This window comes from Purpureocillium lilacinum, assembly GCF_023168085.1.
Source record: "Purpureocillium lilacinum CBS 284.36 DNA, scaffold_8, whole genome shotgun sequence".
NCBI classification, from domain to species: Eukaryota; Fungi; Ascomycota; class Sordariomycetes; order Hypocreales; family Ophiocordycipitaceae; genus Purpureocillium; species Purpureocillium lilacinum.
Window position 1 is genome coordinate 1,995,684 of NW_027072118.1, and position 25,547 is coordinate 2,021,230.

Below are 25,547 nucleotides of genomic sequence, written 5' to 3' on the forward strand. Positions count from 1 at the left end.
CGCAACGTGCCGGCGCTGAATTTTGGCTGCCAGTCATCCAGTCGTCCAAGGCTCCTTCCTCGTCCGCCCCACCGCTGGGGGGGACGCTTCGGGTGGTGCCAGAAGAAGGAGCCTTGGGAGCTTCCTTCCCCAGCCACTCGCTTTTTCCGGTCGGCAGCTGCCCAGAAAAAATGGGCACGGGGCAGGAGCCACCACTGCCACCGCCCGATGATGATGACAAGAACCGAAGCCAAAGCAGCAGGAGCACCGGGCACTGCTGCACCTGCTCCAGCAGCACCAGCAGCACCAGGCAAGGCTGCCCACCCCCGGGACCCGACCCCACCTACCAGGCGGGCTGCCCACAGCGGCAGCGGCAGCACCAGCAAGCACCCTCCCGCGCTCATCGTCGGCGGCGGCGAGCTACTGGGTAGGTCTGGGCTGCCTTCGCCCGCACCCGCGCCCACTGCCATCGTCGCCTTTCTCCCCCCGCCAGCCACCCAGATCAAAACATAAACAAGACACTTCCCGCATCCCACCACCACCACCACCCCCCGTCCACCCATCAAAGCCAACCTTGCTGTTTGCGTGCTCTCAATATCATCACCGTTGGCATCTCGCGATCCTCCTCCACAAAAGGGAACATCATCGAGACCAGCCCCCCTCCAAGGCGCGCACAAGACCTTTTTTTGCCGTCTGCACCACCTCAGAGGCCTGCAGTCGAAGCTCCATTATTGTCATCCGCCTGCTTGAAGCGCATTCTCACTTACCGCCATGTCCGCCACGTCGACAAACAGCTGGCTCAAGGCCCAGCGCAAGAGCGACCTCGTTGAGCTCGCCGATAATGTCGGCTTGAAGAAGTATGTGACATTTCCATTTTTCTGTATTTCTATTTCGTCTTTCCGTCGTTGCGATCGAGTTGCGCCGCGCCGTCGCCGTCGTCGAGTCCACCCGGGGGCGCATCGGGGCGTCGATGCGCGTCACCGTCGCGTAATGCGACTCTCGTTCCTCGACACGCCAACAACGCCTACCCGTGCGCCAACGCCAGCTGCGCGACTGCGCGCCGCAAGACAAGCGATGCAGCTCAAGCGCAGGAAGGCCTTCTTCATTTTTACCACGATGCATCGGCAAGCGCACGTCGCGCCTCGTGGAGGCGCGCGCAACAACATCGTCAACACCAAAGCTCCGCACTTGGTGTCGCGTCGATCCTCGCCGTCGCGCGCGCAACCGGATCCTTGCGCCCCAACAACCAATCACTGACTTGTCGCGTTTAGCTACGAGAGCCTCAAGAAGAGCGATCTCGAGTCCGCACTCGACGAGTTCATCGCTGAGCACACGACGCGCTTCTCCAACCGTCCCGATCTGCAGGGCTACTTCAACTCGCGCTCCAAGGCGCTTGGCTCCCCCGTTAAGAAGGAACGCGAGTCTCTGAAGGATGAGGCCGAGAAGGCGCTCAAGGTTGCCAAGCGACGAGTTACCAAGGTCGCCGAAGAGCTGACGTCCGAGTAAGCATCGCGTGTTTCCGGCCGCCCCTTGCCTCCACTAACAAGCTACTCTTGCCGCAGCGACGATCGCCGCTCCGCTTCTTCCTCTGCTGTCGCGCGCACGCCCGCGCGCAGCCTGTCCCAGGTCGCCGCGCGCATTCCCCTGCCCGCGACCCCCGCCGACGTCGCCAACGCCGTCGACAGGTCCACTGTCGCCATGCGGAAGCGCGTCTCCTCCATTTACCAGGAGAGCGGCATCACTGAGGCGTCGCAAGCTACGCGCGAGACCCTTAGCACCGTCACCAGCGTTCTGTTCTGCGTCTCGGCCTTTGAGCTGTACTTCATCCGTCCCGAGATCCTCGCCAACCGTTATGCCTTTACCGTGCCCGCCGTCGGCCTGCTGGGCACCCCAGATTACCCAGTCTACCTGCCCGACATGTTCCTGCTCCTGACGGCGAGCTTCTGGTCTCCGGCCTTGACCTGGGCCTTCACAAGCGTCGTTCTGCCCAGCCTCTTTGGCTACTTCTTCAACCTGAGCGCCTCCAGCACCCCCGGCCCGCGAACCCGCTCCAAGGCGCATCAGCCCGAGAACGTCGTCGACCCCCTGACGTTCAGCATCGTCAAGGCACTTGTGTCGTACGTCGTGTACGCCCAGGGCGTCACTTTTGGTGGCCTTCTTAACGAGACGTCGATTGAGCGCCTCAACACGGCTGTCTACGGCGGGTACAAGGGTGTCCTTACCGGCACTGCCGTCACCGGCATCGTCAGCATCTACGACGCGGTGCTGAGAAAGTAAAGCGACAACATGCTTCGCGGCGAATCCTCGTGTGTCTCTGTCTCTGTCGCCGGGCCAGTTTACCAGGGATCACGGGGCTATGCTGCGAGGCCGTCTCTACATCCACATAGCTTCGTCTGGCGGCAGACGCCAAAGTCCGGCGCTCTTCCAAGGCTATGTTGGGCATGACAAATGCCGCTCATGCACGGAGCTGCTATGCTTTTCTCTTCTTGGGGACACGCGCCTTGTTCTCGCGTGGCCCAGGTGGCGTTCATGGCGTTGACGGCGTCGCGGCGTGGCTTCGATACCAATCTGTGTCTTCGCTTGGATGGCCTTGATGCCTTGGCCGGTCTGCCTTGCCTCTCTCGACGCCGCGATCCGGTCTCGTCGGGCATGGCTTTACGTTGCCTCAGAGTCGGGTCTCGGCCTGTCGAGATGTCAATGGACTAATTGGCCGCGTTGGGTACTGTACATGACATTTCTGCACGCTCCATGCCCTTTTTGCCATCCACTTCCTGTTTCGAGTTGCACTTCCATGTTTGTACTTGGCTTGTGACCGCAAGTGTAGTGTTCTTTTTTTGGTTTATTTGCTTTGCGCGGCCGAAGGCAGGTCATGGCTTATCTGGGGCTGTCGTTATTGGGTCGTTTGGGGTTCACGGTGGCTGCTGCGTGTTTAAAAGACCCTCGGGGTAAGGGGCGGGCAATATTTCGTAGAGAGGGCGAGGTCGGTTAGCAAGGGGGAGAACCGGGCAAGGCCATGAGTGAACGATGGGAATATATGCACTTTACTGTTTGAAGCCTCCGTCGCGTGTCTCGTGTGGTATTGTTGTCAGACATGGCCTAACTCGGATACCCTGGAAATCGAGGCGGTGCTGCTTGAAGTCCATGCGCTTGTCTCTCGACGGCTGCTCAGTCTGGAACACACGCATGGCCCAGCTCAACCCGATTCTGTTCAACCTATCTATTGTGGTGCCAGTTCTCTCCGAGTGCCACTGCTACATATACAACGGGACGTGGGGACTACTAAGTTACCAAGGTGTTCGGTACATTCAAGCAAAGGCGCTTACACTTTTGTTTCTTTAGTATGGGATTGATTCTTGATGTTGCAGGCTTTTCCGCCCCATCTAAATACTGGCCGGCGAGAAACGTCGTTTTCGGCCGCTCGCCCTTGAGTTGCCGACTCATACCCCGACTTTTGTCAGAGTCAAGCTTGTCGCGATGATCGCAATGGCCCGAGGAGGCGCGCTGATGTAGTGAGCATTATAAGAACGTGCTCTCGCCTTGGAAAGCTCCCGAGGCAAGGAAAGGCTCCAGCCGCAAGGGGCAGTCGCCACAAAAGCCTCCAGGGGGTTCTGAGAGGGGTGGAGTCTGATCTTGGAGGCTGGGAATATGGCTTTCATGGCGAATCAGCGCATGCAAGGCCATCGGCCCTATCCCGCGCCAACTCTTCCCTTTGCCGCTTGCCCACATGCCTTTTGGAGGCCTCAATTCGGGCCACGTTGATCACGTCAGGCGTGAACACTCGATCGCCATTTAACGAGGCATTCTCCTCTAGCAAAACCTGGCTCCGGTCGATATAGCCAAGAAGAGCCTTGGCGTTTGGTGGATTGTGGTAGCGGACCAGATCCGCAAAGGTGATGTAACCAGTCGTCTCCAAATGTGGCACGAGTCTGCCGAGGGGGGCCCCCTGGAAGTAGTTGATATAGATCTGCAGATCTAGAATGTCGACGGCCATGCCAGTCGTGCTGCTCTGGATTATGGGTAGCCGAGAAATAATGTACTCGCCTGGCAATGTCCAATGCTCGTCGGAGCCTAACAGGCCAAACGTGTCCCATTCATCGCCGACTTCGCCATCAGACAGTGTGGGGTTTAGGTGCAGCGCAGCGCGCTTTGCTTTCCGCTCTGCTTGCTTTGCTGTCGACACTGCTCGTGTTGCTTTCCACTCTCTTCGCTGAGCTACCAATTCCTCATGGCTGGGCCGGCCGTGTTGTATGTCCAGCGGAGGCGCGGCGCCATGTTCAAGCCAGATCTCGATGGCCTCCCACAAGAACGTTCGGGCTGGCGCGCCCACGCACCGGATGAAGAAGATCAGAAGCTTCGACAGCATAGGAGGCCAAAACCAAACCACTTTGTGATGCTCCGGACGATGCACGTCCACATGCCCGGCTCCCAGTCTGCGGGCGAGTCTTTGGGGCCACGCAATATCGCAATGCGCCGTCATCAAGATCAAGCCTTCCGCAGTCTCCCTATGGCTCTCGGGAAATCGAAGGCCGTTTTGGCTGCTGGCGGCCAAGAGTATGCGGAGAAGAGAGCTGTGGGAATGAGACCATTGCCCCAAGAAGCTTGACCACCATAGCCCGTGCAGGCCGACGAAGAGCTCTTTCGGGTTCCTCTTGAATTCAGGATCTCGGCTCAGCTTCCACTGCGCGTATTCGAATAAGCCAGCCTGAGATGCCTGATAGGAAAGTCTAAACGTTAGCCAATCTTGTTCGTCTGTCTGACGAGCAAATCTTGTCTCGGGATCGAGGTCCGGAGTCTTACGGATTGCATCAGGGTCGCCAAGCCGGAGGACAAATCACGTTCTGCATTCTTCGAGCGTTGTGCCTCTGTAATGTCATCCCTTGCGAGGACATCCATAATACCCTCGGGAGAAAAATGCAGCAAATTCTGGTCGCCCCATTTCATCGTTGATGGATTCGCGTTGGGCATTTCCGAATTACCAGGATGGAAAGGGGTCCCATGATGGCCGCTGAGAAGTCGGCGACGGGCCTCAGATCTCGCCACATCAAGACGACCCAGCAGCTGAAGGGTACGACTGTGTTCGGGGATTTGCCGCAGCCGGAGCAAAGCAAGGACGTGTTCAGTGAGCTTGAGTAGTCGCGTACCTTCGGTGTTCTTGCACAATTCGTCTGTGGACAGTGTCTCAACAATTGTCACGGCCAGGATGGCTCGAGCAACGTCCTCGTCATCGAAACCAAATTTGTGGGCATGGGTGGGCATCGCGGCTGCGAGAAACTCTGGGATCGACCTGTGGGCAAATTCGACAGTGAGCCAGGGTAAAGGATCTGCCCTCAGCGGACGTGGGTCGGGCACGTCCAATAACCCCCTACACCAGCTTGTGATCTTTCCTGCAGCTTTTCGTGCTTCATCCATGTACTCCTGTGTCGTCACCCACGTCGGCCATGACCACGTATCGAACGAGTGATTTCTCTTCTCGAACTCGCCCAGCACTTTTCCGACTCCGTAGATGGGGAGACTGGGTTGCCACGCGTACATGAATTGTCCGGCGGGACGTCGAAAATCTTCCTCATGAATAGCCTGCTCCGCCTTGTCGAATGAGCCCTTCTCGCTGAGATGATGGCCCATCATGCGGATAGCCATCGACAAGACGAAATAGGCGCCGTGCTGGTGATGGTTAGGGATCGACTCCAGGATTTGACCGAGAAACTCTTCGAGCTCCTTCGGGGCCGACCGAACAATGTTCTGTAAAGCAGAGATGGAACTGATGCCCGAATAGAGCTCATCCTCGAGAAGATTAAGCAGGAGGACCACCCAGAGGAAGACACCCTGAGCATCATCGACGATGGAAACCACCAGGTTCTCGGTGGCGACTTGATCGTCCTTATGCAGCGCCAGGAAGGGTTCACAGCCCTCGAGGGTGCTCCTGACCAGGGACGAGATGTCTTTCCTCGTCAGATCTTGCAGGTGAATCCGCTGGGGCGCTGGGAATGCGCTCATGATCGGATGCTCCTCTCTACTTGACACACAGACTTTGATAAAGCTTCCGCTTTCGGGGCTATCCGTCCAGGTCCTCACTTGCTTGGCAAGGCTCGAGTAACTCATATCCTTCCCATCGAACTCGTCCAGGCCATCGATGAATAGACAGACGCGAAACTGTTGGCGGATGCCCTCATCGGTGCGCAGCTTATCGAACGCGGCGGCGATATCCGAACTGTTGAGGGTCAACTCGCGCGCTTCTGGGAGCCGCCAGCTTTTCACATCTCCCCAGAGCTGGGGAAACAGCGCCTTTGTGAGGCAGGGGCTGTCCCTCGACATGCCGTAAAGTAGGCCGCGGAGCAGGCCGCGGACGGACCTTTGGTCATCCGAGCCGTACTTCCAGAAGAAGAACTTGGCCAGAACGAGCTTCTTGCCCGCAGAAGCGGCCCATTTCTCGAGGTGGGAACGCACGACGGGCTCATTTGCGAGAAACTTCATGAGCGTGGACTTTCCTGAGCCCGGCTTCCCGGCGACATGGTACACGCCGCATCCTTCCGTCAGCCACTTAACAAAGCCGACATCAGGCATGCGATCGTCGATGGGCGTTGTCCAGATTCCGCCACCGTCAGAATCGCTGTCCCGAGACGACTCTCTGCCATCGTCAGAATCGCTGTCCCGAGACGACTCCCTGCCATCGTCAGAACCGCTGTCCCGACATGACTCTCCATCATCGTGTAGGTTCAAAATCCAACCAAAGGTTCGCGGGTGATGGTGCTTGATGACGTCCTCACGAGCGTCCAGGACCGAGGGTCGGAGAGCTTTCAGGATCGCTGCGTGGCGGATGGACGTTTGCCCTTCGTCAAATGCCGCGGCCAGCCGCTGTACATTGGCTAGTAGGTCCTTTTGCGTTGTAAGATCGTTGCTGATGGACGACAACCTTTCGATCAGCTCAGACTGCTGCACGCCGCATTTGTAAACTTGGTCCTTGAGCGTTTCTAGATCGGCCCTGCGCGACGTTAGTTCGACGAGTGTCTAAGACGCTTCCGCTTTGGGGCGACGTACTGACTGGCTACTGCTATCGAAAGCTCCAGTCTTTTGGCTGCTGATTCCATCTCTGAGAGCAGCCTGTCAAGCTCCGACCTTCTCCTTCGAGTACGAACGGCAGCTTTGAAGACGGCGACCAACTTCGGCCCACGGTCGTCGACTCGGCACTCCACCAGAATGGCGTCAATCTTGTCGGTAACGTCTTTGCACTCCTTTGCGATGTCGACAAAGAGCGGCTGTTGCTGAGAGCCCGAAGGAAGCGTGCGGCGGGCGGTGTCCAGTTCGCCCGCAATCTTCCTCAGCTGTGCTGCGCTGCGCTCGACGCGCTCGTGATTGCCAGTGAGCCCGCTCGTCGCATCGTACAGCTGCTTCAGCTCTTTCCCCGTCTTGACGGCCGCTTCCACGGTAGTGATGATGTTGCAGAAGACGGAAAACGCCGTCAAAGGATCCATTTTGACACTTTTTCACCTCGACAAGCCGCGCGATCAGGCCGATGGCAGATGGAGGTTTGGGAAAGGCATCGTCTAGTAACCGCGGTGGCCAGGCAGAAAGATGAGGCTGTGCTTCTGCATCGCTGCACTTTGCAGATGGCACCCATGCTGCCTTCCTGCATGCAGGGTTGGGCGAATCATCCCGCCTCCGACTCAGCCACGGCGCCAATTCTCGCTGGGCCTGTCGTTTGGCGAAAATGCCTGTTTCCATGAAACAAGGCACAGCATAGAGGCTGAGAAGAGGGTCAAAGACGAGGTGGATTATAGGACGCGACAAGACAAAACCCTTGCTGAGATGCACGGCGACTCAAGGTGACGGCTCCGGGGTGAGAACGAGTCGTGCTAGGCGTCGACGAAAGACCCTCAGCCATACGACCGTAGGCTGTCAAGTAGCACAACCAGAAGCCAGATGAACGCTTGCCCATGCTGCCGCGATTACTCCAGAAAGCGAGTACAGGCAAATTGCTGCCGGTGAGGTGTATGACACTCGGGCGGCTTTGTTGTCTTGATGGTGGAGGGGCCCTCGGGCGAGCATAGACAGAGTTCGCAGATCTGGAGGTCGCCGTCTCCTCTTCTACCAGACAACTTAATGCGGCGCAATGGAGCATCTTAGTCACTAATGGGAGCAATAAAGGAATGTAAATATTAACGTCAGGCGAACTTCTAGTTTCAGCTCGATGCCACTCTCGAAGTCGCTTACTTAGGGTCAACATACGGTATCTATTCATGCTTCGAACAGCAAAACGCCAGATGCCTTGACAAGTCGCCTAAGCTTCGAGCAGCCGGCCTCGCCGCTTCCCACGCGGTTGCCAACATGACCATGCAACATTTCAATGGCAAAAGAAAGCAAGCAAATGCCCGCCACAAATGTCTAAAACCCTTCCTCAGTCCGTCGGCAACTCGTGCTTGATGGGGTGAAGAAGCATGCTGCGCAAGCAGAGCCGTCCACTACTGCTCTCAAGGCTTTCCTCCTCATTGCCTCCTCGAGTTGTGCCCTCCCCTCCCCTGCCGCCATACTGGCCGCGGCCATCCAGTTGAGCGTAGCCCAGCCATCGTCTCCACAAGAGGCCAGGGAACTCGCTGTGATAGTACCAGCTTGCGCCCTTGTGAATATGCTCGTTCTCCAGATCGAAGGGGGAATGCCTCCCGGACGTCGAATTGTTCTCGCCACCATTGAAAGCTGCCGCGATGGACGATCCAAGAGGTTGCCATGCACGGTCCAGATAAACTGGGTGCGGGGCGTACACGGCCTTGAGGCCGTGATGCAGCGCTACAGTAGCAGGAAACATCTCGGAAAACATGGTGTGGCGGTAACGCCAAACTTCCTCATGCATCGACAGCAGCAGCCTCCGGCTGAGGCGGGCGGCCGTCACGATGCTGCACCTCCGCGGTACAGGTGACGAGTCAGGTTGGCCATAGCCCGTCACGTCGTTTGCAAATACCCACCCGGACCCGTCGATATCGAATATTGGGTTCAACGTAACGAGATCTGCGCCCTCGCCCACGCCGCACTGCTCCCCGTGATAGCCATCGGAACATGACTCGGGAAGCATCGGGGCACCCCATTGTTCCTGTCTGAGGGGCTGACGCCCATCGAACATGACTGGGCCAAGGATTGGCTCCCTTCCGGAACTCTGGGAGTCTAGGCGCACCTGTTGTGTGAAGCTATCCCACGACCCGTGGAACTCGGGAATGTAGTAGCGCTCATTGCGCTCCCACAAAAGCTCTCGCGGCTGGTCATCAGCCCAACGGCCGATCCTGTCCAGAATCTCGTAGTAGTTTCCCATCACACGCATGTCCATCTCCCAGTTCCAAAAGTATTCGTATTCGGGGTTCTTCATTGCAAAGACTTGCAGGGGCAGGTGCGCACTCCGATACACTCCATGTACCCCAGTATTGCTCGGATTGTCAATGGCGTCGTCGAAGTTTCCTGGGTAGAAGAGCTTCATCTGCATTTCGCTCCAAAATGTCACCATGCTGTGAAACTCTGCAGGTATCTCGCTGTCCAGGAGTCGCTGTGCGGTGACATCATCGGCCCAGACAGGCAGGTTTTCGTCGCGAACGTGGAGCAAGAGGTGAACTGTATACTCTCCTCCTGACTTGAGAGAAAGCTCAGTCACCATGGCACGGAAATTGAGTATTACCGCCTCAGTCCACTTGAAGCCCTGGTAGCAGCGAACAACCACGGCAATGCGACCCTTCTTGCCGGCGCGGTCTTCCTGTGACCAAGGGAGTTCCTCTGTCTGCTCGTCAACCTCAAGCAGTCTGTGGCGGTTTGCCTCGGAACATGTCTTTTGCGCCTTGCCCCAGTCGACTTGGTTGTAGTTGATCTGCCCGGTTTCCGCCCAAATCGCGTCGCTTCCGCTACTCTCCGTCTCGGTGCCCACACCAGTTCCTCCCTGTAACTTGTCGTAGCCGAGGCCGTATGGACCGTAACGACCAAAACGGTCAAAGCAAACATCATCTCTGATTCCGAAAAGATCATACGATCCGAGGGCAGGGTCTGGCATGTGCTGCGGCAAGCCGTCGTAGGCATATATATCAGGTGGAGAAATGCGGTTCTCCTCATCGAGATAGCAAGTTTTGGCGCGGTGTATGTCCTGATATGGATCGTACGGCCGCGGCATGCGTTCGTGGGCACTGATGGGCGGGTTCGGAAATGGCGCGTAAGCCGTCTTATTTGGATATTCGGGAATGTGGTTCGGCTTGCGAACCAGTGCTTTGAGCCCGTGAAAATATCCATCGAGGCTGTGAACCGAGAGTTAGCAGCTTGAAGACCTGAGCTGAAGCGGGTGACGGACTGCTTGAAAAGGAGCCATGGCATATTTTTTACAGCCTGTTCGAATTCCCTTTGGTCCTTCTCGTCGTCGGTCAATTCCTCCTCGTCCCCGTTTTGGTGATCGGGTCTAACCCCGTCGTTTCCATCATCCTGGCCGTCGCCATGAGCCTCATCGCCCTCGGACGTCACCACTACAGTGGTTCCGCCGGCCTCGGGCCGGCCTGGAGAAAACTTGGATTTGCCGTATTCCACAACGTCCGGGACGGGCACATCGGAGGCATGGAGGAGAGCAATGGAGACGAGAGCCAAGCTCAAAATTGTCCAGATGACGACTCGCCGGTAGAGGCAATAACCTAAGAAGGAACTGATTGGCGGGCGACGTAAGGCGGGCTTCTCTGAGGAGGGCAACAGAGGTTCATCCCTGAGATGCTCCGAGGTGCGAGAGCTCGAACGACCTAGCAGCGAAATCGCTCGCTCCATCCCTGCAACAGTGCGTTGAAGGGCTGTCCGGAGTCATGCGACAGTGGCAGCCGTCATCAAAATCTGTTCTCAATGGCTAGGGAGTGGTGACTGGTAGATGTACGACTTGAAGTCAGTGGCGTGGTCGATAATAAGCGAGGCATGGCAAGCGGACCAAACAAGGTGAAACAAACATGTGTTACGGTTCGGCGAGTAACAAAGACGCAAACGTGGACGTCGAAGGCAACTTACCCGGGCAGAGACGGGACCAATCTTAGCGCGCCGAAAGGAACGGGACTGCCGTCACTCTCGAAGCGCGGTGAAGCGCGGTGACCTGTTCAAGCGCGAAGTAGAGACTGGGTAGAAGAAGGAGGGAGATGGTCGCCCAGGGACCTGAGGCACGCAAAGAGGTAATCGGGAGAGCGGGAGGGTGCGGAAGCAGTCGAGGCGAGGTCTCACGCCGGCGTGTGAACTTGAAGCCGTGGTGTCGAATGTCTTGCTGCGACGTCCACGTGCCTGCGGTGTTGAGCAAGGCACTAAAACCCTCGGACTCGGAAAGAGATGTTGCCGGCAAGGGTTGCTGACCCAAGGGCGATTTTAGGATTACAAAAGGATGCGACTCGAGTTGTTTAAGGTATTGAACGGGTGGGAGCAAGGACAAAGTGAGAAGCGATCGGGCCCCTGACTGACGATGAAAGCGAGAAATGAGCCCTGGCGGTCGCTCTGGCGTGGCTGGGCTTTCCTGCTACCTAATGCAACGAGCTGGGGTCAAAGTACTAAAATGTAGGCAAGGGAAAGGTAACTTTGAAGTTTTGATAGATAAGGCAATATACTTGGTATAAGTATAGGTACAGATAGGTACTCTTGGTAGCACCTGCCTGACTTTGCGGAGCGAGCTGACGTGGAGGAGGGCGGTGAATGGTGGGAAGAGGAAAGAGAGAATGGAGGAAGGAGCGAGGGTTCGTCTTGGGTCGCACGAGGAGTCAATCGAGGTGACGCGAGGCGAGGTGAAAAGCAAGCTGAAGAGGAACAACGGACGACGCTGGCTTGGTTTGTACAACATCGACGGCCCGTCTTTCTTACTGAACAAGCACGCTCGCACACGCGCCCGGCGGCACAGCGGCGATCGTCTCGAACGGATATTCCAGCGACAGTGCAGGAAGCGCACCACGAAATGAAACGGTGACCGCAAGACGTGTGGACTCCGCGGAAGATGGCGTGTCGTCGCTACGTTTATTCGGTCTCTCTGCCCTCGCAGGCAAGGGCAAATGATTCGCTTGACGAAAATGGCATCGATCCCCAGCCATTGAACTATCCCCTGCCCAGTTCAGCTTCGGACTGTGCTGTCGCTGCCGTGTCTCCTCCGTTGCATCTTCCTCAGCAAACATGCAGAGGGCCGCCGTTCCGACGCCGACACCCATGGATCCATGATCCATCCACCAGCCGTCAACAAGGATCGAGCCCCCTGGTCTAGCGCAGCAACAAAGTCAACAGCCGCCGGCCGCCATGCCCGCTCCCGCTGCCGTGTCCACACCCCAGACCAGGCACAGCCAGTCGGTAATTTAGACCCGGAGAGCCGGAAGCCGCGTGGCAGTCAGTTCACCTGCGCCGGGCAATGACAACCAGCCAAGAGACATGCCTCTCCACTGCCGCCAGTACGATACGAGGATGACGCCGTCGCATTCCAGCCATCTCCGACCAGATAAACGGGACAGGCTCACGGCAGTGTTTTATTACGTGGCCGACAGCTGCGGTTTGCCATGCCCTACACAAAGTGGCAGCTCGTTGTTTTGCCCGCAAGCACCAGACACGAGACGATTGGGCCCACGATCTTGTCGCGGCGAGGCCGCCGACTCGCCAAGCGGCGTCCGCTCAAGGGCGCCACAGCGGAAACCAATATGCATAAGAGTACGCGCCGCAGATCACATCGGGAACTCTGCAACGACGATCAAACGAGTCGTCTAGCCCCCGACGGCTCCCCACGAATGGATGAGTGCACATATTCGACTGTTTCAGCAAACAAACGGAAAAACACTCCGCAGGCGAAACAAGATCCGGCGGCCCACGCTGTAACTTACTCTGCAGTGTGCACGTCTCAGAACCACTGCGATACGACAACTGTTTCGGCAGAAGCGTTTCTTGCGCTTCTTGCGCCGCTAGCTCGCACTGTCGACAGACTGGCCAACAAACTCGACAGCGACTTGTCTGTGCTTGGATCGATGTTGCTTATCCATTCTCGGTCGATGGACCATCTTCGGGTTTTGTGATCAATGGACACGGGGTCGCTTGGCCTCTCAGCCAGCCAATCACTCGTGAGTTCTCACATTTACGGCCGCATAGTTACAAAGGCTCACAGGTTGATTCATAAGATGCGGCGATCGATTCCAATGTCCTCTCTATTGGCATGCAACTTGGCCACGCTCCTGACTGAGACACGGCTGCTCCACGACCGAGGCTTCAATCCAGATGTTACTTTCCGTGGTTAACACCTCGCTCATCTCCATCAAGCCACGCATTCGCATTTCTTGATGCAGATGGGCATCGCGATGCATGGGTGAAGCTGACGCATGGGCAGAGGCTCGCCTTGGCCCGGTCACGCTGGCTAAAAGCCCTTCTCGGGTGACGCTCGCTAATGCTTGACCGGCTCCGGACAGCTGCTTCTCACCGGGACCGACTTCTCATTCCCGTCGACACCCATCTCCGTGTCGGTCTCTTCTTTGTCCTTGTCCGACACCCCGGTCGTGTCGTCTTTGGCTGTCATCGCCGATGCGCTCCGGTTCAGCTGCCTTTTCTGCATTCTTTCCCGCGCCTTCTTCGCGTCAGTGGCCTTCCTCCATGATTCGCCCCAACGAATTGCAGCCATGACGCCGATTGTCGACGCCACAAGGAAGAGGGCAGAGATGGTCTGGAACCAGCCTACACCGACGCCCTCGATGGCGGGGAGAACCACGGCCGTTCCCAGGCAGCCGGCCAAGTACCGCACAAAGTAGTTGGCGGCGGTGACCTCGGCTCCTTGCCCCGGCATCACATCGAGACAGTAGGTGTTGAGCGAAGGAAAACAAAAGAGTTGGCCGACTCCTTGGAGAAAGAGCACGATGACAGGCAGAGGGATGCCACCGACGGCCTTGTCTACGGCCCAGCCATAGATGAGGATGCACGCCGGCATCAAGAGGCCCATGAAAGGCACCGCAGATCGCAGCCTGTCTTCAGGAACACGCACTCCGTTGCGTTTCTTGATCCACACGCGCACGGTCCTGTCAGCCCATCGACCTCCCATGAAGGTGCCAAGTAGGTATCCGCATCCTGGAGCGAGGTAGAAAAGGCCCCCGAGCAGAGGCGATTCGAGATGGAATCGCGGGTTCAGAACGTAGCGGATCGGCGTCAGCAGGCTGTACATGTTCCAGACAAGCGCAGAGCTACCACACGCCACGAGGACTTGATTCCAGTATCGGAAGAGCCTCAGTGGTCTGATGGGGTTGATCATGCTTAGCAACGCCTTCATCCTGTCCGGCGCCGAATAACCCTCGAGGTCGGCATACTTCCTGTGGTGGATCGTCTCCGGAACCAGGAAGAAGACGCCGAGCACTGCAGTGCCAGAGAGGGCCGTCTGCAACCAGAAGATGGACCTCCACGACGCATACGTGACGATGATGCCACCAATGAAGGGCCCAAACGCCGGCCCGATGAGCGTGCCCGACAGAAACCATCCAATGGCAGTACCACGCTCAGTTGGACGATATATGTCTCTGTGTCTCCGCGGTTAGTCTTGACACCGGCCCGCACACCGAGAACGCTTACCCAAGACAAGCCGCTCCGAGCAGGATAAAGGAAGTTCCCTCGAACGCGGAGGCGGCACGGAATACGAAAAAGGAGGCGAGGTTCGGAGCCAGGGCTGTCGCCAAGCTGAGCAGGAAGAAGAGCACGGCCGTCAGTAACAGCACGGGGCGGCGGCCAAAGACATCGCTCATGGGACCCCAGACGACGGGAGATATGCCCATGAAGACCATGTAGCCGGCGTTGCTGACGTTGATGATGGAGCCAGTGGTGTGGTACTCGGCGGCCACCTCGGGCGTGGCGGCGAGGATGCTGGTGCTGGACATGGGCGAGAGAAAGGCGCAGAAGGAGCAGACGGCGACAACGATTGTTTTGCGGTGCGCACCGAGGCGGTCGTACATCTCGTTGGCTTCGTCGGTGTCCGGGGCTGGGCCGTCGGCATTGTGGTGAAAGGCGTCTGGGCCGGAAACGTGGGACGCTGACCGATAGGCTTCTACACCGCTTGCCTGGTTAAATGGCTCGATTTTATCACCGTCATGGTCGTCGTCGTCGTCGGAGCACACCCTCAGCGGGGGGTTGACGGGCGGTGACCCGGCCTCGCTCGGTTTCGTGGCCATGACCGGTGTAGACGGGCATTAGACGGCTGCTCATGCGATGGCGAATTGCGGAAGAAGACACCGTGATGGGTTGCGGAGTGTTCAGAAGGGGTCAAACATGAAGTGGACGAAGATCCGGAGCAACTTGCCCAGCCTCATCGGAGCGCTCTCTGGAGTGTGCTCTCTGAGGGTTGACGTCCAGACAAAGAGTCGCAGATTTCTTCGGCTACAACCTCACACGGGACATGTTGGATGAAGGAAGAGAATCACGAACGTCTCGCACCACTCTGTCAAAGTCTCATCCCGCAACGGGACAGTGGATGCCGGACCACGTCGTCCCGACGGCCGATCCACGCACCTGGCCCCCTCTCGCCTGCTGCTCTTGCTCGTCCGGGCCAACGAACGGGTCGGGCGATCATTTTCCTGGGCCCCCTTGGCACGATCGGGCCGGCCGCCCCTCTCTTTTTGTTCTCCCGGCCGATGTCCGCTCCGGCGCTCGCTGGCACCCACATATCCCAGGTGCCGTATTGGACCGTGGGGCCTTGCCGACTTGAACGCTGCGAAGTGACTCCTTTTGGAGCGACAATCGGCGTCGCCCCGGATGCCGATGAATGGGTGAATCTGGACATTAGCCTGCGTGGTTTTTCTTTGGCGTGTCCGCCCGGGTATCCTTCCTCTCTATTCATGCCCATCCTGCCCGTCCACGGTGGAGGAACTCTGGGGACCCATTGTGTCACGGCCCGGCTACTTGACGTGAGACGCCGAAGCTCAACTCCAGCCGCTTCGGTCAATGTCCGGGCTATACCCGCGGCAAGTAGCACCACCGCCCTGGCGATGCCGAGGTTCAGCTGGCCAGCTGGCTGCTACCCTATGCAACGCAACGGTTCTGGGCGTGACGGTAAATCTAGACACAAGCGACGTGAGGCAAGGCGAGCGCCATGTACGTAGCTGATACAGCCCGTAGACACTGTGGGTAAGGGCTTGTCAGCTGTGAGATGAAGGGCTGTTGGCGGGTAAACTCCATCGTCCCTGCAGTCCATGTACGCGCGCCGACGCACGTTGGCCGGCTTTCGGTCTCGTCCGCCGATCGGCTGACTTGCCGCTCAGCAGCTAACGTCCCGGGCGGTGCCAGGATTGGCAGCCCGACAACGACGACGACGCATCGGGAAGGCGTCGATGCTGTACTTGATATGTACGCCTGCGTACTTCGTATTATGCCACCGATTGTCGGAGCGTTGCGTGCCGCAAAAGGCGGCCACGCGCGCGGTCGGTGGCTCGCGGAGAGATGGCCGGCCCCAACATCATGCAGCCCTGACTTGTCTGTCTAGTCTCCAGCGTCCGTCCGCGGAGTCTCCGTTGCGGGACGAGACGACAAGAAATTGCAACGCTTGTATGGGACATCGCCCGAGGAGCATCATCCCGACGTGCGAGTATGATTATGTGTGTGCGAACTTGTGTGCGTGCAATTGTGTATCTAACAGTGACAGCGCTTGCTCATCAGACTGCTCATGCCAGTCGTTCCATCCAACAGTCATGCCCGAAAACGCCGATTCATGCCCTTTTCCATGATGAACGCCAACACCATGCTTCCCAAAGCCCGCGCGCCGAGGTCACGGAAACGCGCAAACAGACAGCCTCTGAGCCTCTTCCTTGATCCGCCCCTCACAAGTTTTCCAACCATTATCAAGTCATTACCACAATCCCAACACGTAACCCTCTCAAGCCGCCAACAGCTTCTGCACGCGCTCGTGAATGACCCGGTCAACGGGCTGGCCGTTCCTCTGCACCACCACGTTCTCGCGGCCGCCAATGGTGACAACGCGGAGCCACTCGGGCGCCACCTCGCTGGCGATGAGCCGCACGCAGGCGGTGCCCTCCTCGCGCGAGACGGGCACGCGGAGCGAGTCCTTGAGCTTCTCCAAGATGGCGGCCATGGTGAAGGCCTGCCGGGGCAGGGACAGGGGGTTCGAGAGGCTGAGCATGGAGATGGTGGCGGCCACGTTGGCGACGCGGTTTAGCGCGGCGCGGCGTTGCAGCTCGGGCCCGGACGGCGGAGCGGCCTCGTTGGCCCTGGTGGCCTGCTTGAGGCGGAGGCGGTCCAGTAGGCTCATCTTGGGGCCGTCGGCGGTGGTGGCCGCGGTGCTGCTCGCCGCGGTGCTGCTCGCCGCGGCTTGCTGCTTGGCCTCCCTTTCCTGCTGCTTGGCGAGGATGCCGCCACGCAAGTCCGCGAGCGCGCGGTGGCCCTTGCTGAGCATGGGGTTGACCCTCGCGGAGGCGCCCATGTCCGTGATGGCCGCCTGCGGCAGGTCGGCGAGGGAGAGGCTCGCCAGCGGCACGTCCACGTCGGCCATGTCGTCGACGGCGCGCTCGGCGCAAAGTACGCGCAGATTGGCCTCGAAGGCCATGTTGAGGCGGTCCTCGTTGATGGCCAAGCCATTGTGGCCGGGAGCGAGCTCCACGCAGACTCTGCCCCTGCCATAGTCCGAGACGATGAACGGGGAGGACGTCGTGTTGGTGCTTGTTGTAGTTGAAGCAGTAGTAGAGGCGGGGTTCGCATGTGACTGTATGGCAATGCAGCGGCGGATGTCTTCGACGATGACCTGCCTCTTGCCCCAGGTGCGGGCAATCTGGGGGGAGATGGTGCGGAGGTCGATGGGCGCGTTGCTGCCGCTGTGGGCGATTTGTATGGTGACTGTCTTGAGGAAGGCCTTGTTCAGGCGGACCAGGTCGGCGAGATGAGGCGGCAAGGGGGTCTCGTCCTTGTGGTCATTCTTGGCCTTGCTGATCTTCTTGTTGTATGCGGCGTCGATCTTGGTCTGTACCGTCTTCTCCTGCCGTCGCGTGGACGCGATGATGGTTGCCTCGCTGGGCCGGTGTGCCGTCTGCGCCCTCGAAGGCGCCGCCTTGGCGACGCGCTTTCCCTTGACGGCCGCGGGCTTGACGGGTGTGAGGCGGGCGTCGTGGTCCTCGGTGCGTCGACAGGCACGCTTGCTCGGGGCGGGGACCTCCTCGTCGTCCTCGTCGCTGCTGCTCGGGGGAAAGGACACGGTGCGGCGCGCCAGGCTAGGCCCCTGCTCACGTTCCTCAAAGGAGGCGGCCGTTCTCTTGCGGCTCACGGGAAGCTGTACCTCGACTTGGACCTTCTTCTGCGAGGGGTCGGAAGCGGCGTGGGACTTGGAGACGCGTGTGAAGGAGCTGATGGGTTGGGGAGTCGTGGCTGCCGCCGCGGCGTGCCGTCTTTTGGCGGGTCGAGGCATGACGGTTTGTCAATCACGCTGAATGACTCCGGTAGATGCCCCAATCGGTTTTCGTGAGGTCGGGAAGCAGCGAGGTGCTGGCGGCCGATTGACGGGCAATGCCTCCCTCGGGGTGTCCTCTGAGGCTGTCGACCGACGTTGAAGCTAGCTTGGGGAGCGGTAGCGACCCAGAAAGCTTCGTCCAAGAGATCCAACCGTGCAAGAACGTTCGACGCGAGGCGTGATTGCGTGGACGGAAGGAAGCAACGATGCCGAGTTTCAAGTCGTGCAGGGGAAGGAAAAAAATTGGAAGTCGTCGTCTTGGGATGTTCGGCGTGCAAGGGCCAGCCAGGCAAGTAACGGATGGAATGGAGTCGGGCAGTTGCTCGAGACAACGGGCGGGCGGGCTAGGCGAAATGGGTCGAGGCTGGATGGGGCAGGCGAGCTTGACGCGTCGGGACGCGTTTTGTGGGGAGGATTTTGACCCTGGGGCGCCGGCCCACGCGTGGCGGGCGCGTAAAGTGGGTTCCACGCATGCACGCCTCACCCCAGGCGCCTTCAGCAGCGCGCTTCGGCCCTGGCCATTCGGCCAACTGCACTGTATTTGCAGTGTATTGATGAGGTGAGTTACATTTCGTGCAAGGCGTCCATAGCGCAGACCACTGTATCGAGTTTTGTACACCAAATAGCGCTTCCCCCGTGAGGCGCGTTTACCATCGTCAACGGACCCTCCCCCGCAACACCTCTTCACGACCATGAGCCCAACGTCGTGCAGTCTGCCAGGGCCAGCACCGCGCGCCGTTGTGCTCGCACACGCGACGTGCCTCTCGTACCTACATATCTCGTGCATGCACAAGATCATGGGACGCAGGTTCGTGACACATGGCAGCAGGTAACGATACTCCATAGCAATAAGCAGACACATCGCAGACGACATGGCACGAACACGTCAGAACAGCCAAACCGCAGTCGTGCCTTGTGCCTGTGTTGCCTCGTGGGCCAGCAAGGCTGGCAACAGCAAACGGCGACAGTGGCAGCAAGTCCAGCCGATGGCGAATCCAGCCGCCACCCCCAGTCTCTCCGCACAAAAGGTAAGCCACTTACACGTGGCAAGGCCGTTGACGAACCTCGCTCACTCCGTTATTGCCTGTCCTCCGCTCAACCATCCCTCCATCCCGCGTGGCAGCGTACCTGAGGTCGGCAGGGTGCTACTTCCCTTACCTTACTCCGTAGCACCCAAGGTATGACTGAGGCACTGCATCTACTACACAATCGCGCAGACCCTCATCCCCGAGTACCCGGGCATGTCCCCGTCTTCGCAGCAAGGCCCAGGTGCAGGAAGAACATCCCCGCCACCGCTGCTCCCTGGGCGCCAGGTCCCGGCACCATCCTACCTACCTAGTATTACATACTATAGGCCCATCGCGTCGCGCCGTCGGCCAAACATCAGGAGGATCACCTACAATGAGGTTACTTAGTATGTCCTCTTTCGCCTCCATGCGCGTTCCCTGCAATGGAAACCAGGACCAGCCCTCCAAGCTGCGCCAGCTCCTCGCCCGCCGCAGGACTGACTAAGAGAAACGACACAAAGTCGGTCAGGAAAGTAACTACCTGAACTGTAATGCTGCAGCATGAAGAGAACGAACGAAAGTGTGAAGAGAGGAGAGAGGAGAAGAGAGAAGAAAAAAAACGACGAGGTCCAGCTGTCATGCATAATACACCGCCACTTGTTTTCCCAAAACACGCAGCTGAGCAGCCTCCCCCTCCATCACTCTTCGCTGCCCTTGCGCTCCTCCGTGGTCCCGTCGTCGTTGTCGCTGTCGCGGCCGCCCGCTCACCTCCCCTCTCTCCGTCCCGCGTGCAGGACTTTGCCGACGCGCAGCAAGGCACTTCGCGATGTAACACGCACGCACATGCAGGCGCAGAGGGGACACAGACCGCGAGATATATCCAGGGGCGTGGCCGATTTAGTCGTAGCACTTCAACGTAGGCACTCAGTCAAGGCACGTAGTCCAGGCACGAAGGCACAAACTGCCGGCCACCGGCTCATGCCCATGCCCATCCCCCTCCACGACACCGTCATTCTGCCATGCCATGCAATGCCATGCCTCTCCTCTCCTCTCCCGCCCGGTCCTGCCGTGCCACTTGCAAGCGTCCCCTGCTGCCCGTCATCAGCTCTCCACGTCCCTGCCACCTCGAATCCTGTAAAATGCCCTACTCCCTCGCCCATCCACCCCTCCAACCCCGCGCTGCACGACGACCCGATAGCCATCCACCCACCCAGCCATCCAGCCATCCAGCCAGCCCCCAGCCCTCTTTCCGTGGCTCAGGCACAGCGCCTTGGCTGGCTGACTGACCGGGCGGACAGTGGGGGAGCATGTCACTCGTGCGACCGCCCGTCCGCTCAGCTCCGTGTCGGGTTGCCGTCTTGTGTCGTTGTCGTTCTCGCGTCGACGGACACAGACAGTCGCATTACAGCCAAGCAGGCAGGCAGGCGGGCAAACTAGGCCAGTGGCAGGCCGTGACAAAAAAAAAAGGAGCTTGGCGTCGTCGCATCACACAGGCACACACAGGCACACAGACAATCACGCACCCACACGACGACGCCTACTCCCGAGCTGCAGCCTTCATCGTTTGTGCTTCTCGTTCGCCGCGCAAGTCACTTTGCTGCGCACCTTTGGCGTCGTGTAATACAGACAGAAATTCCTTTGCAGCAGGAGTCAAGCTTCAAAGCAAGCCCAAAAGTACCCCTGGTTTTGTACTCCCCAGTCCCGAGTCCCGTAGTCCCAGCGCCCAATGTGCAGTGAATGCCCCAATTTTGTGTCAACTCGCCCGCTCTTGGCCCTCCAGGCCCCTCGGCCTCCATTAATACCCCCCCAGTCTGAACCGTGGCTTGGACCCCGCCAGTTGCCGTAACGCCGTGAGTTGTGCCGTTGAAGAAGGGGGAAGAAACAAAGAAAAGAAGAGCAACGAAATGAAAGAACCCGCGAGTCTAAACGCTAGCTGTACAAGAAAGTGCCAAGTTGGCTCCGCGGCCATGGGCCGGCATGGAGAGAAGGGCCAGCAGCTCAGCGGCGAGACGGCGCATGCCAGTGCTCAGACGACCTGAAGCTGACAGGGCTGGGAGGTGGCGGTGCGGGGACTGTGTAGTCGTCTTGCTTGATATGGCGGACGGGCGTCGACGGGCGCACGCTACCCAGTGTGGCGTTGAGGCTGGCGTAGAGATCTTGCGACGTCATGAGCCGGAGATTATTCCTCTGAGACGACATGGCGATAGGAGCGGCGACCTGAGGACTCGGCATGTTGTGGGACGTGTGTTGCGGGAGTGGTGCGTGTTGGGTTTGTAAGTGGCAGGAGAGCCGTCGATGTGTATTAGTCGTGGGTTGGCCGCGCAGGCGTGGTCGTCGATGAGATGCAGGGGGCTGGCTTCTCTTCCGATTGTCGACTGTCGAAGGATCGGGCTCTTCTTAAATGACACGGAAAGTAATGCTGCAGGGTACGAAACCTGGCGGCGTTTGCGAGCAAGCAAGCTGCTGGACTGGACTGGCTTTGTTGGGAGACGGGGAGATGGAGACGGGAGAGCTTGCGTAAATATGTGGGGGGCCGATGGAGCCCTGGGTCGAGGCAGTGATGCAGCTCAGAACAGGTTTCGTTGTCGGGCTTTTGTCGGTCAAGGCAGTGCGAGTAGCCGGCAGACGGTAACGGCAGCGGCGACGACGGCGACAGAGGCGGCTTTCTCCGCGGTCCACTGAAATAACTCCAGTTTCTTTTTTGTCGACGTGGACCAGGTTGCCAGGATTTGGCAGCGTCGATGATTCAGTGGGGAGGCGTGGGTGCGGTGGGTTTGCAGAGGGCCGAGGTGGAACGACTGTGTAAAGCTTGTCGCCGGTCGAGGGAGTGAAGAGGGTTCGGTGCCTGCTAATAATGCTACGTCGAAGGTATGCACAGCAGAGCCTACTGGATGGGAAGGAAGAAAGAGAGAGAAATGTTGGGACGAGAAGGGGTGAGGCGAGGCGAGGTGATATACACCGGAGGCGGCGACCAACTAGCAGCAGAAGGAGCCGAGGAGGACGAGCCGGCCGTGTGAAATTTCAAGGGCAGGTCCCTTTTTGTCGGACAATGAAGACGCAAGCCACGGCATCCATACCAACCTAATCCCAAGGTACCTTTCCCTATCCCTAGTGCCTGGTAGGTTTGGGCTTGGGCTGGGCTGGGCTTGGGCTTGGGCCTGGGCTGGGGGTGGGGGCGTACAGCATGCAAAAGCTCGGGGAGCTTGAAGGCGCCTGTATTCCGTACCTGGCCCGTCCGAGGCGTGCGAGTCCTCGTACAGCATTTGGTGGCAGCAAGCCCTCCCTGTGAGACGTGACGGGAGGGAGTGCGATGCCCTTGGGGCAAGGTCGTAGATGCCTCGAGAGACTCGTGGCATTCGCAGGCCGGGGCGCATTGGAATCAACTGGTGACGAGAGCATCAAACGCCTACTCGGCAGGTGATACCGGGGGAGACAAGAGGGAACATGCGTGCGTGCGTGCCTGTCTGTCTCTACCTGCTGCTTCCTGCACGCCAACGGCCGTGAGCAGGCGGCGTGTGCGCTGTCAGAGACCACCAAATGTCAGGGCCGCGCCAGCACGTCAGGAGAGGAGCCTCAAACCTTGCCGGATGCCACTGAAGTCGTCCATTGGGTTGATTGATGATCCACTGCATGACCATGCCCACCCGCCAGCCAGCCGGCACAAGCGGGTGCAGCACGCAGCAGTAGCAGCAGCATCGGAACAAGAAAGCAGGAACGGGAGCTTTTGCTCGACCACACGCCCCCCCTCGCCCATGGCCTGGCTGTTTGTTCGCCAGCCCGCATCGCGGGGCCGAGGAAGTCGAGGGCGGACGGGATGGGGAGGGGGGCATTGGGGCGTGTGTCACCACAAGCAACACATGCCTGAGTTGTGAGTCCGGACACGCCCCCTTGGCCACTTGGCGGCACGCGTGGGTCCATCATGGGCGCCATGCCCTGCCCTGCCGTGCCCGATCCTGGCACCGCCTGTGTCAGTACCGACAAAGGCCAGACGGACGGACGGCCGGAAGGACAAACGGGCCACGGAAAGCTTCCAGGGCAGCTGCTGTCGGAGAGTCTGACACGAATCAAAGCCTCCAAGCCCATCAGTCATGTCAAGAAAAGCAGTCCGACAAAAGCCGCCCAGGGCCGGTCCAGTAAGCGGCGGGTGAGAAATGTGCCTGAGAGAGGAAGGAGGAGAGCCGTCGGCTGGTTTGACAAGCTTCGAGAAGCTGACTGACCCCCAAACCCGCAAGCCGGAACCGTCAGCGCCTCAGCCTGGGCCGACCAACGCGCCGGTTCCGAGGCTGCGCTAGGCCACCTCGAGTGTTGGGGGAACTCATGGATGTCCCGAACAAGAAGCTGGGTGCCTGCCAGAACTTTGTTCAATAAAGGCAACGTGTCGTGTGTTCGCTCTCGCTCTCTCTCTCGTGGTTGAGCCCCCAACCGCTCTCAGGGCACGCCGAGATGTTGGAAGCTCTCGAGGGAAGCAACGATGGGACTGGGCTGCCGACGGCGTGGCCGGCCAGGTGGCACAGCGGGATGCGGAGACTGTACTGCACTGCACAGCACGAGTGCGCGTGCGCGTGCTGTGCGATTACGGGCCATGAAGCCGTCGCAGCCGGGTTGAGTCGAGGCACCCTGCACGCCGTTTCGACTCGTGCAAACCGAGCTCTCGCCGACTTGGCGATGCGCTTGGTGATTGGGCCGCGTCGAGATGCCTGGCCCTCCGCCCTCGACATGCCTGCTTGCTGTCCCGGTGTGCCATGATGCAGGCCAGGCACTCATGTTAATTCGCACACGAACGGTCACCGCCTTCAGCTGATACAACGTTCCGCTCGACAGCCGCGCGAGGAGCCAAGGTTGTTCTCCCGGAACCTGGGTCCCATTCCCCGTCGGGGACATCGTCGGGGACGGGCATTCACCCGCCGTGATCCAGAAAGTTCTGCGTCCGGGGGCCTGTTTCTGCTAGGCCAGGGGTATCGGTTTCGGCGGCGATGGCTCGCATGGATGCGCTTCCCCGTGGCTCCGCTGCACGCCTGGACGTACATACGTAATAAGAGCACTGCAACAAGGACGCATCCACTGCGGCTGCCCCGCCTGCGCGCGGAGGACGCGTCGGCTGGATGAACCTTGGAACTGACTCGCCTTGGGCGGGATGAGCCTTGGCCAAGTCGCGTTGTCATTTTCCGGTTCAGAGTGCCAATCTGGCGAGCTCGGGGGCCGGGACCGAAGCATCGTGGGGGCGTCTTCAAATGAGAGAAAGCAAGCATGCAAGACAAGGGCGAAGAGAAACAAAGGGGGTGGTGTTAGTGGCCGCGGCCGTCGTGGAGCCGTGGCCCGTTCAACGTCGGGGCCTCCTTCCCCACGATATTTCGTCGTTGCCGCTGGCATGTGGGACTGCCTGATGTGAGACTTTGCAGGCAGCCGCGACCTGTGCACGGCTCTTGCCCTCTCGTGGAGTTTGTGCTTCGTGGGCCGTTCTCCAGCTCGCCGTCCGCGGGATTCCTGCCGCCTTCACCCGCGTTCACTTTTCGACGGCACCTACGTGTGATGCTGCAGCCGAGGCCGTCTCATGATCGTCCCAGCTCTCCAGAAAGTGACATCACCCGCAGCGGCAGATCGCCCTTTTCTTGTCCGGCAAGACCCGGAATCGCACCTGGACGAGCAGCTATTAGCCTCCGGCTCCGAGGCGGCATTGGGCTTCGTTCCATTGTCCATCGGCGCATGTGAATGCAGCAGGGTTATGACACAATCGGCATTGCCTATTTTCATGCCTGTGGCTGGTCGGCGCGAGGCGAAATTCGTCGCCTCGTGGCCGCGATGACCACCAGGGAGACCTGGCGCGTGGTACCACGTTTCGAAAGCAGGCGACGGACATGCCGAGCTGACTGATCGCGGCCCTGACTGCGCATCGCGTGTCATGCCCAAAGGACCGTGAGAAGCGACGGGACGTCCGCACCCGTCGCCGGCGAGTCAGCGACCCTCTGTTTGCTTGTGTGGACAAGGCAAGGTATCCCCAGCCCGGTCCATCCTTGCCATACAGGCCCATGCCGATCGAAGAGGCTTTTGGCGATGATCGGGGCCAGCGAGTCGGTGGACATTAACAATGGTGCGGCCTCGCTGCTTTATCCGCCCATGAGCAAAGAGTCAATGGCAGCCCTGAGCAC

At 59.2% G+C, this 25,547-nt stretch overlaps 5 protein-coding genes across 5 annotated transcripts; 1 reads left to right on the forward strand and 4 right to left on the reverse strand.

Moving 5' to 3' along the window:
- Window positions 1-750: 750 nt before the first annotated feature.
- On the forward strand, window positions 751-2,256 carry PLICBS_010337 (uncharacterized protein; the record flags this gene model as incomplete). Its single annotated transcript, XM_018326558.2, has 3 exons — window positions 751-836; window positions 1,251-1,481; window positions 1,542-2,256. The coding sequence occupies 3 exons, from the start codon at window positions 751-753 to the stop codon at window positions 2,254-2,256; spliced, it is 1,032 nt and encodes a 343-aa protein (XP_018174878.2).
- Window positions 2,257-3,631: 1,375 nt separating this feature from the next.
- Window positions 3,632-7,448, reverse strand: PLICBS_010338 (uncharacterized protein; the record flags this gene model as incomplete). The annotated part of the gene is made up of 4 exons (XM_065601919.1): window positions 3,632-4,690; window positions 4,956-5,050; window positions 5,121-6,958; window positions 7,015-7,448. 4 exons carry the CDS (start codon window positions 7,446-7,448, stop codon window positions 3,632-3,634), a joined length of 3,426 nt encoding a protein of 1,141 aa, XP_065457991.1.
- Window positions 7,449-8,371: 923 nt separating this feature from the next.
- PLICBS_010339 (uncharacterized protein) lies at window positions 8,372-10,746 on the reverse strand (the record flags this gene model as incomplete). Its single annotated transcript, XM_018326556.2, has 2 exons — window positions 8,372-10,235; window positions 10,289-10,746. The coding sequence occupies 2 exons, from the start codon at window positions 10,744-10,746 to the stop codon at window positions 8,372-8,374; spliced, it is 2,322 nt and encodes a 773-aa protein (XP_018174876.2).
- Window positions 10,747-13,354: 2,608 nt separating this feature from the next.
- Window positions 13,355-15,116, reverse strand: PLICBS_010340 (uncharacterized protein; the record flags this gene model as incomplete). Its single annotated transcript, XM_018326555.2, has 2 exons — window positions 13,355-14,471; window positions 14,524-15,116. The coding sequence occupies 2 exons, from the start codon at window positions 15,114-15,116 to the stop codon at window positions 13,355-13,357; spliced, it is 1,710 nt and encodes a 569-aa protein (XP_018174875.2).
- A 1,697-nt stretch (window positions 15,117-16,813) lies between these two features.
- Window positions 16,814-18,352, reverse strand: PLICBS_010341 (uncharacterized protein; the record flags this gene model as incomplete). The annotated part of the gene is made up of 1 exon (XM_018326554.2): window positions 16,814-18,352. One exon carries the CDS (start codon window positions 18,350-18,352, stop codon window positions 16,814-16,816), a length of 1,539 nt encoding a protein of 512 aa, XP_018174874.2.
- Window positions 18,353-25,547: the final 7,195 nt, after the last annotated feature.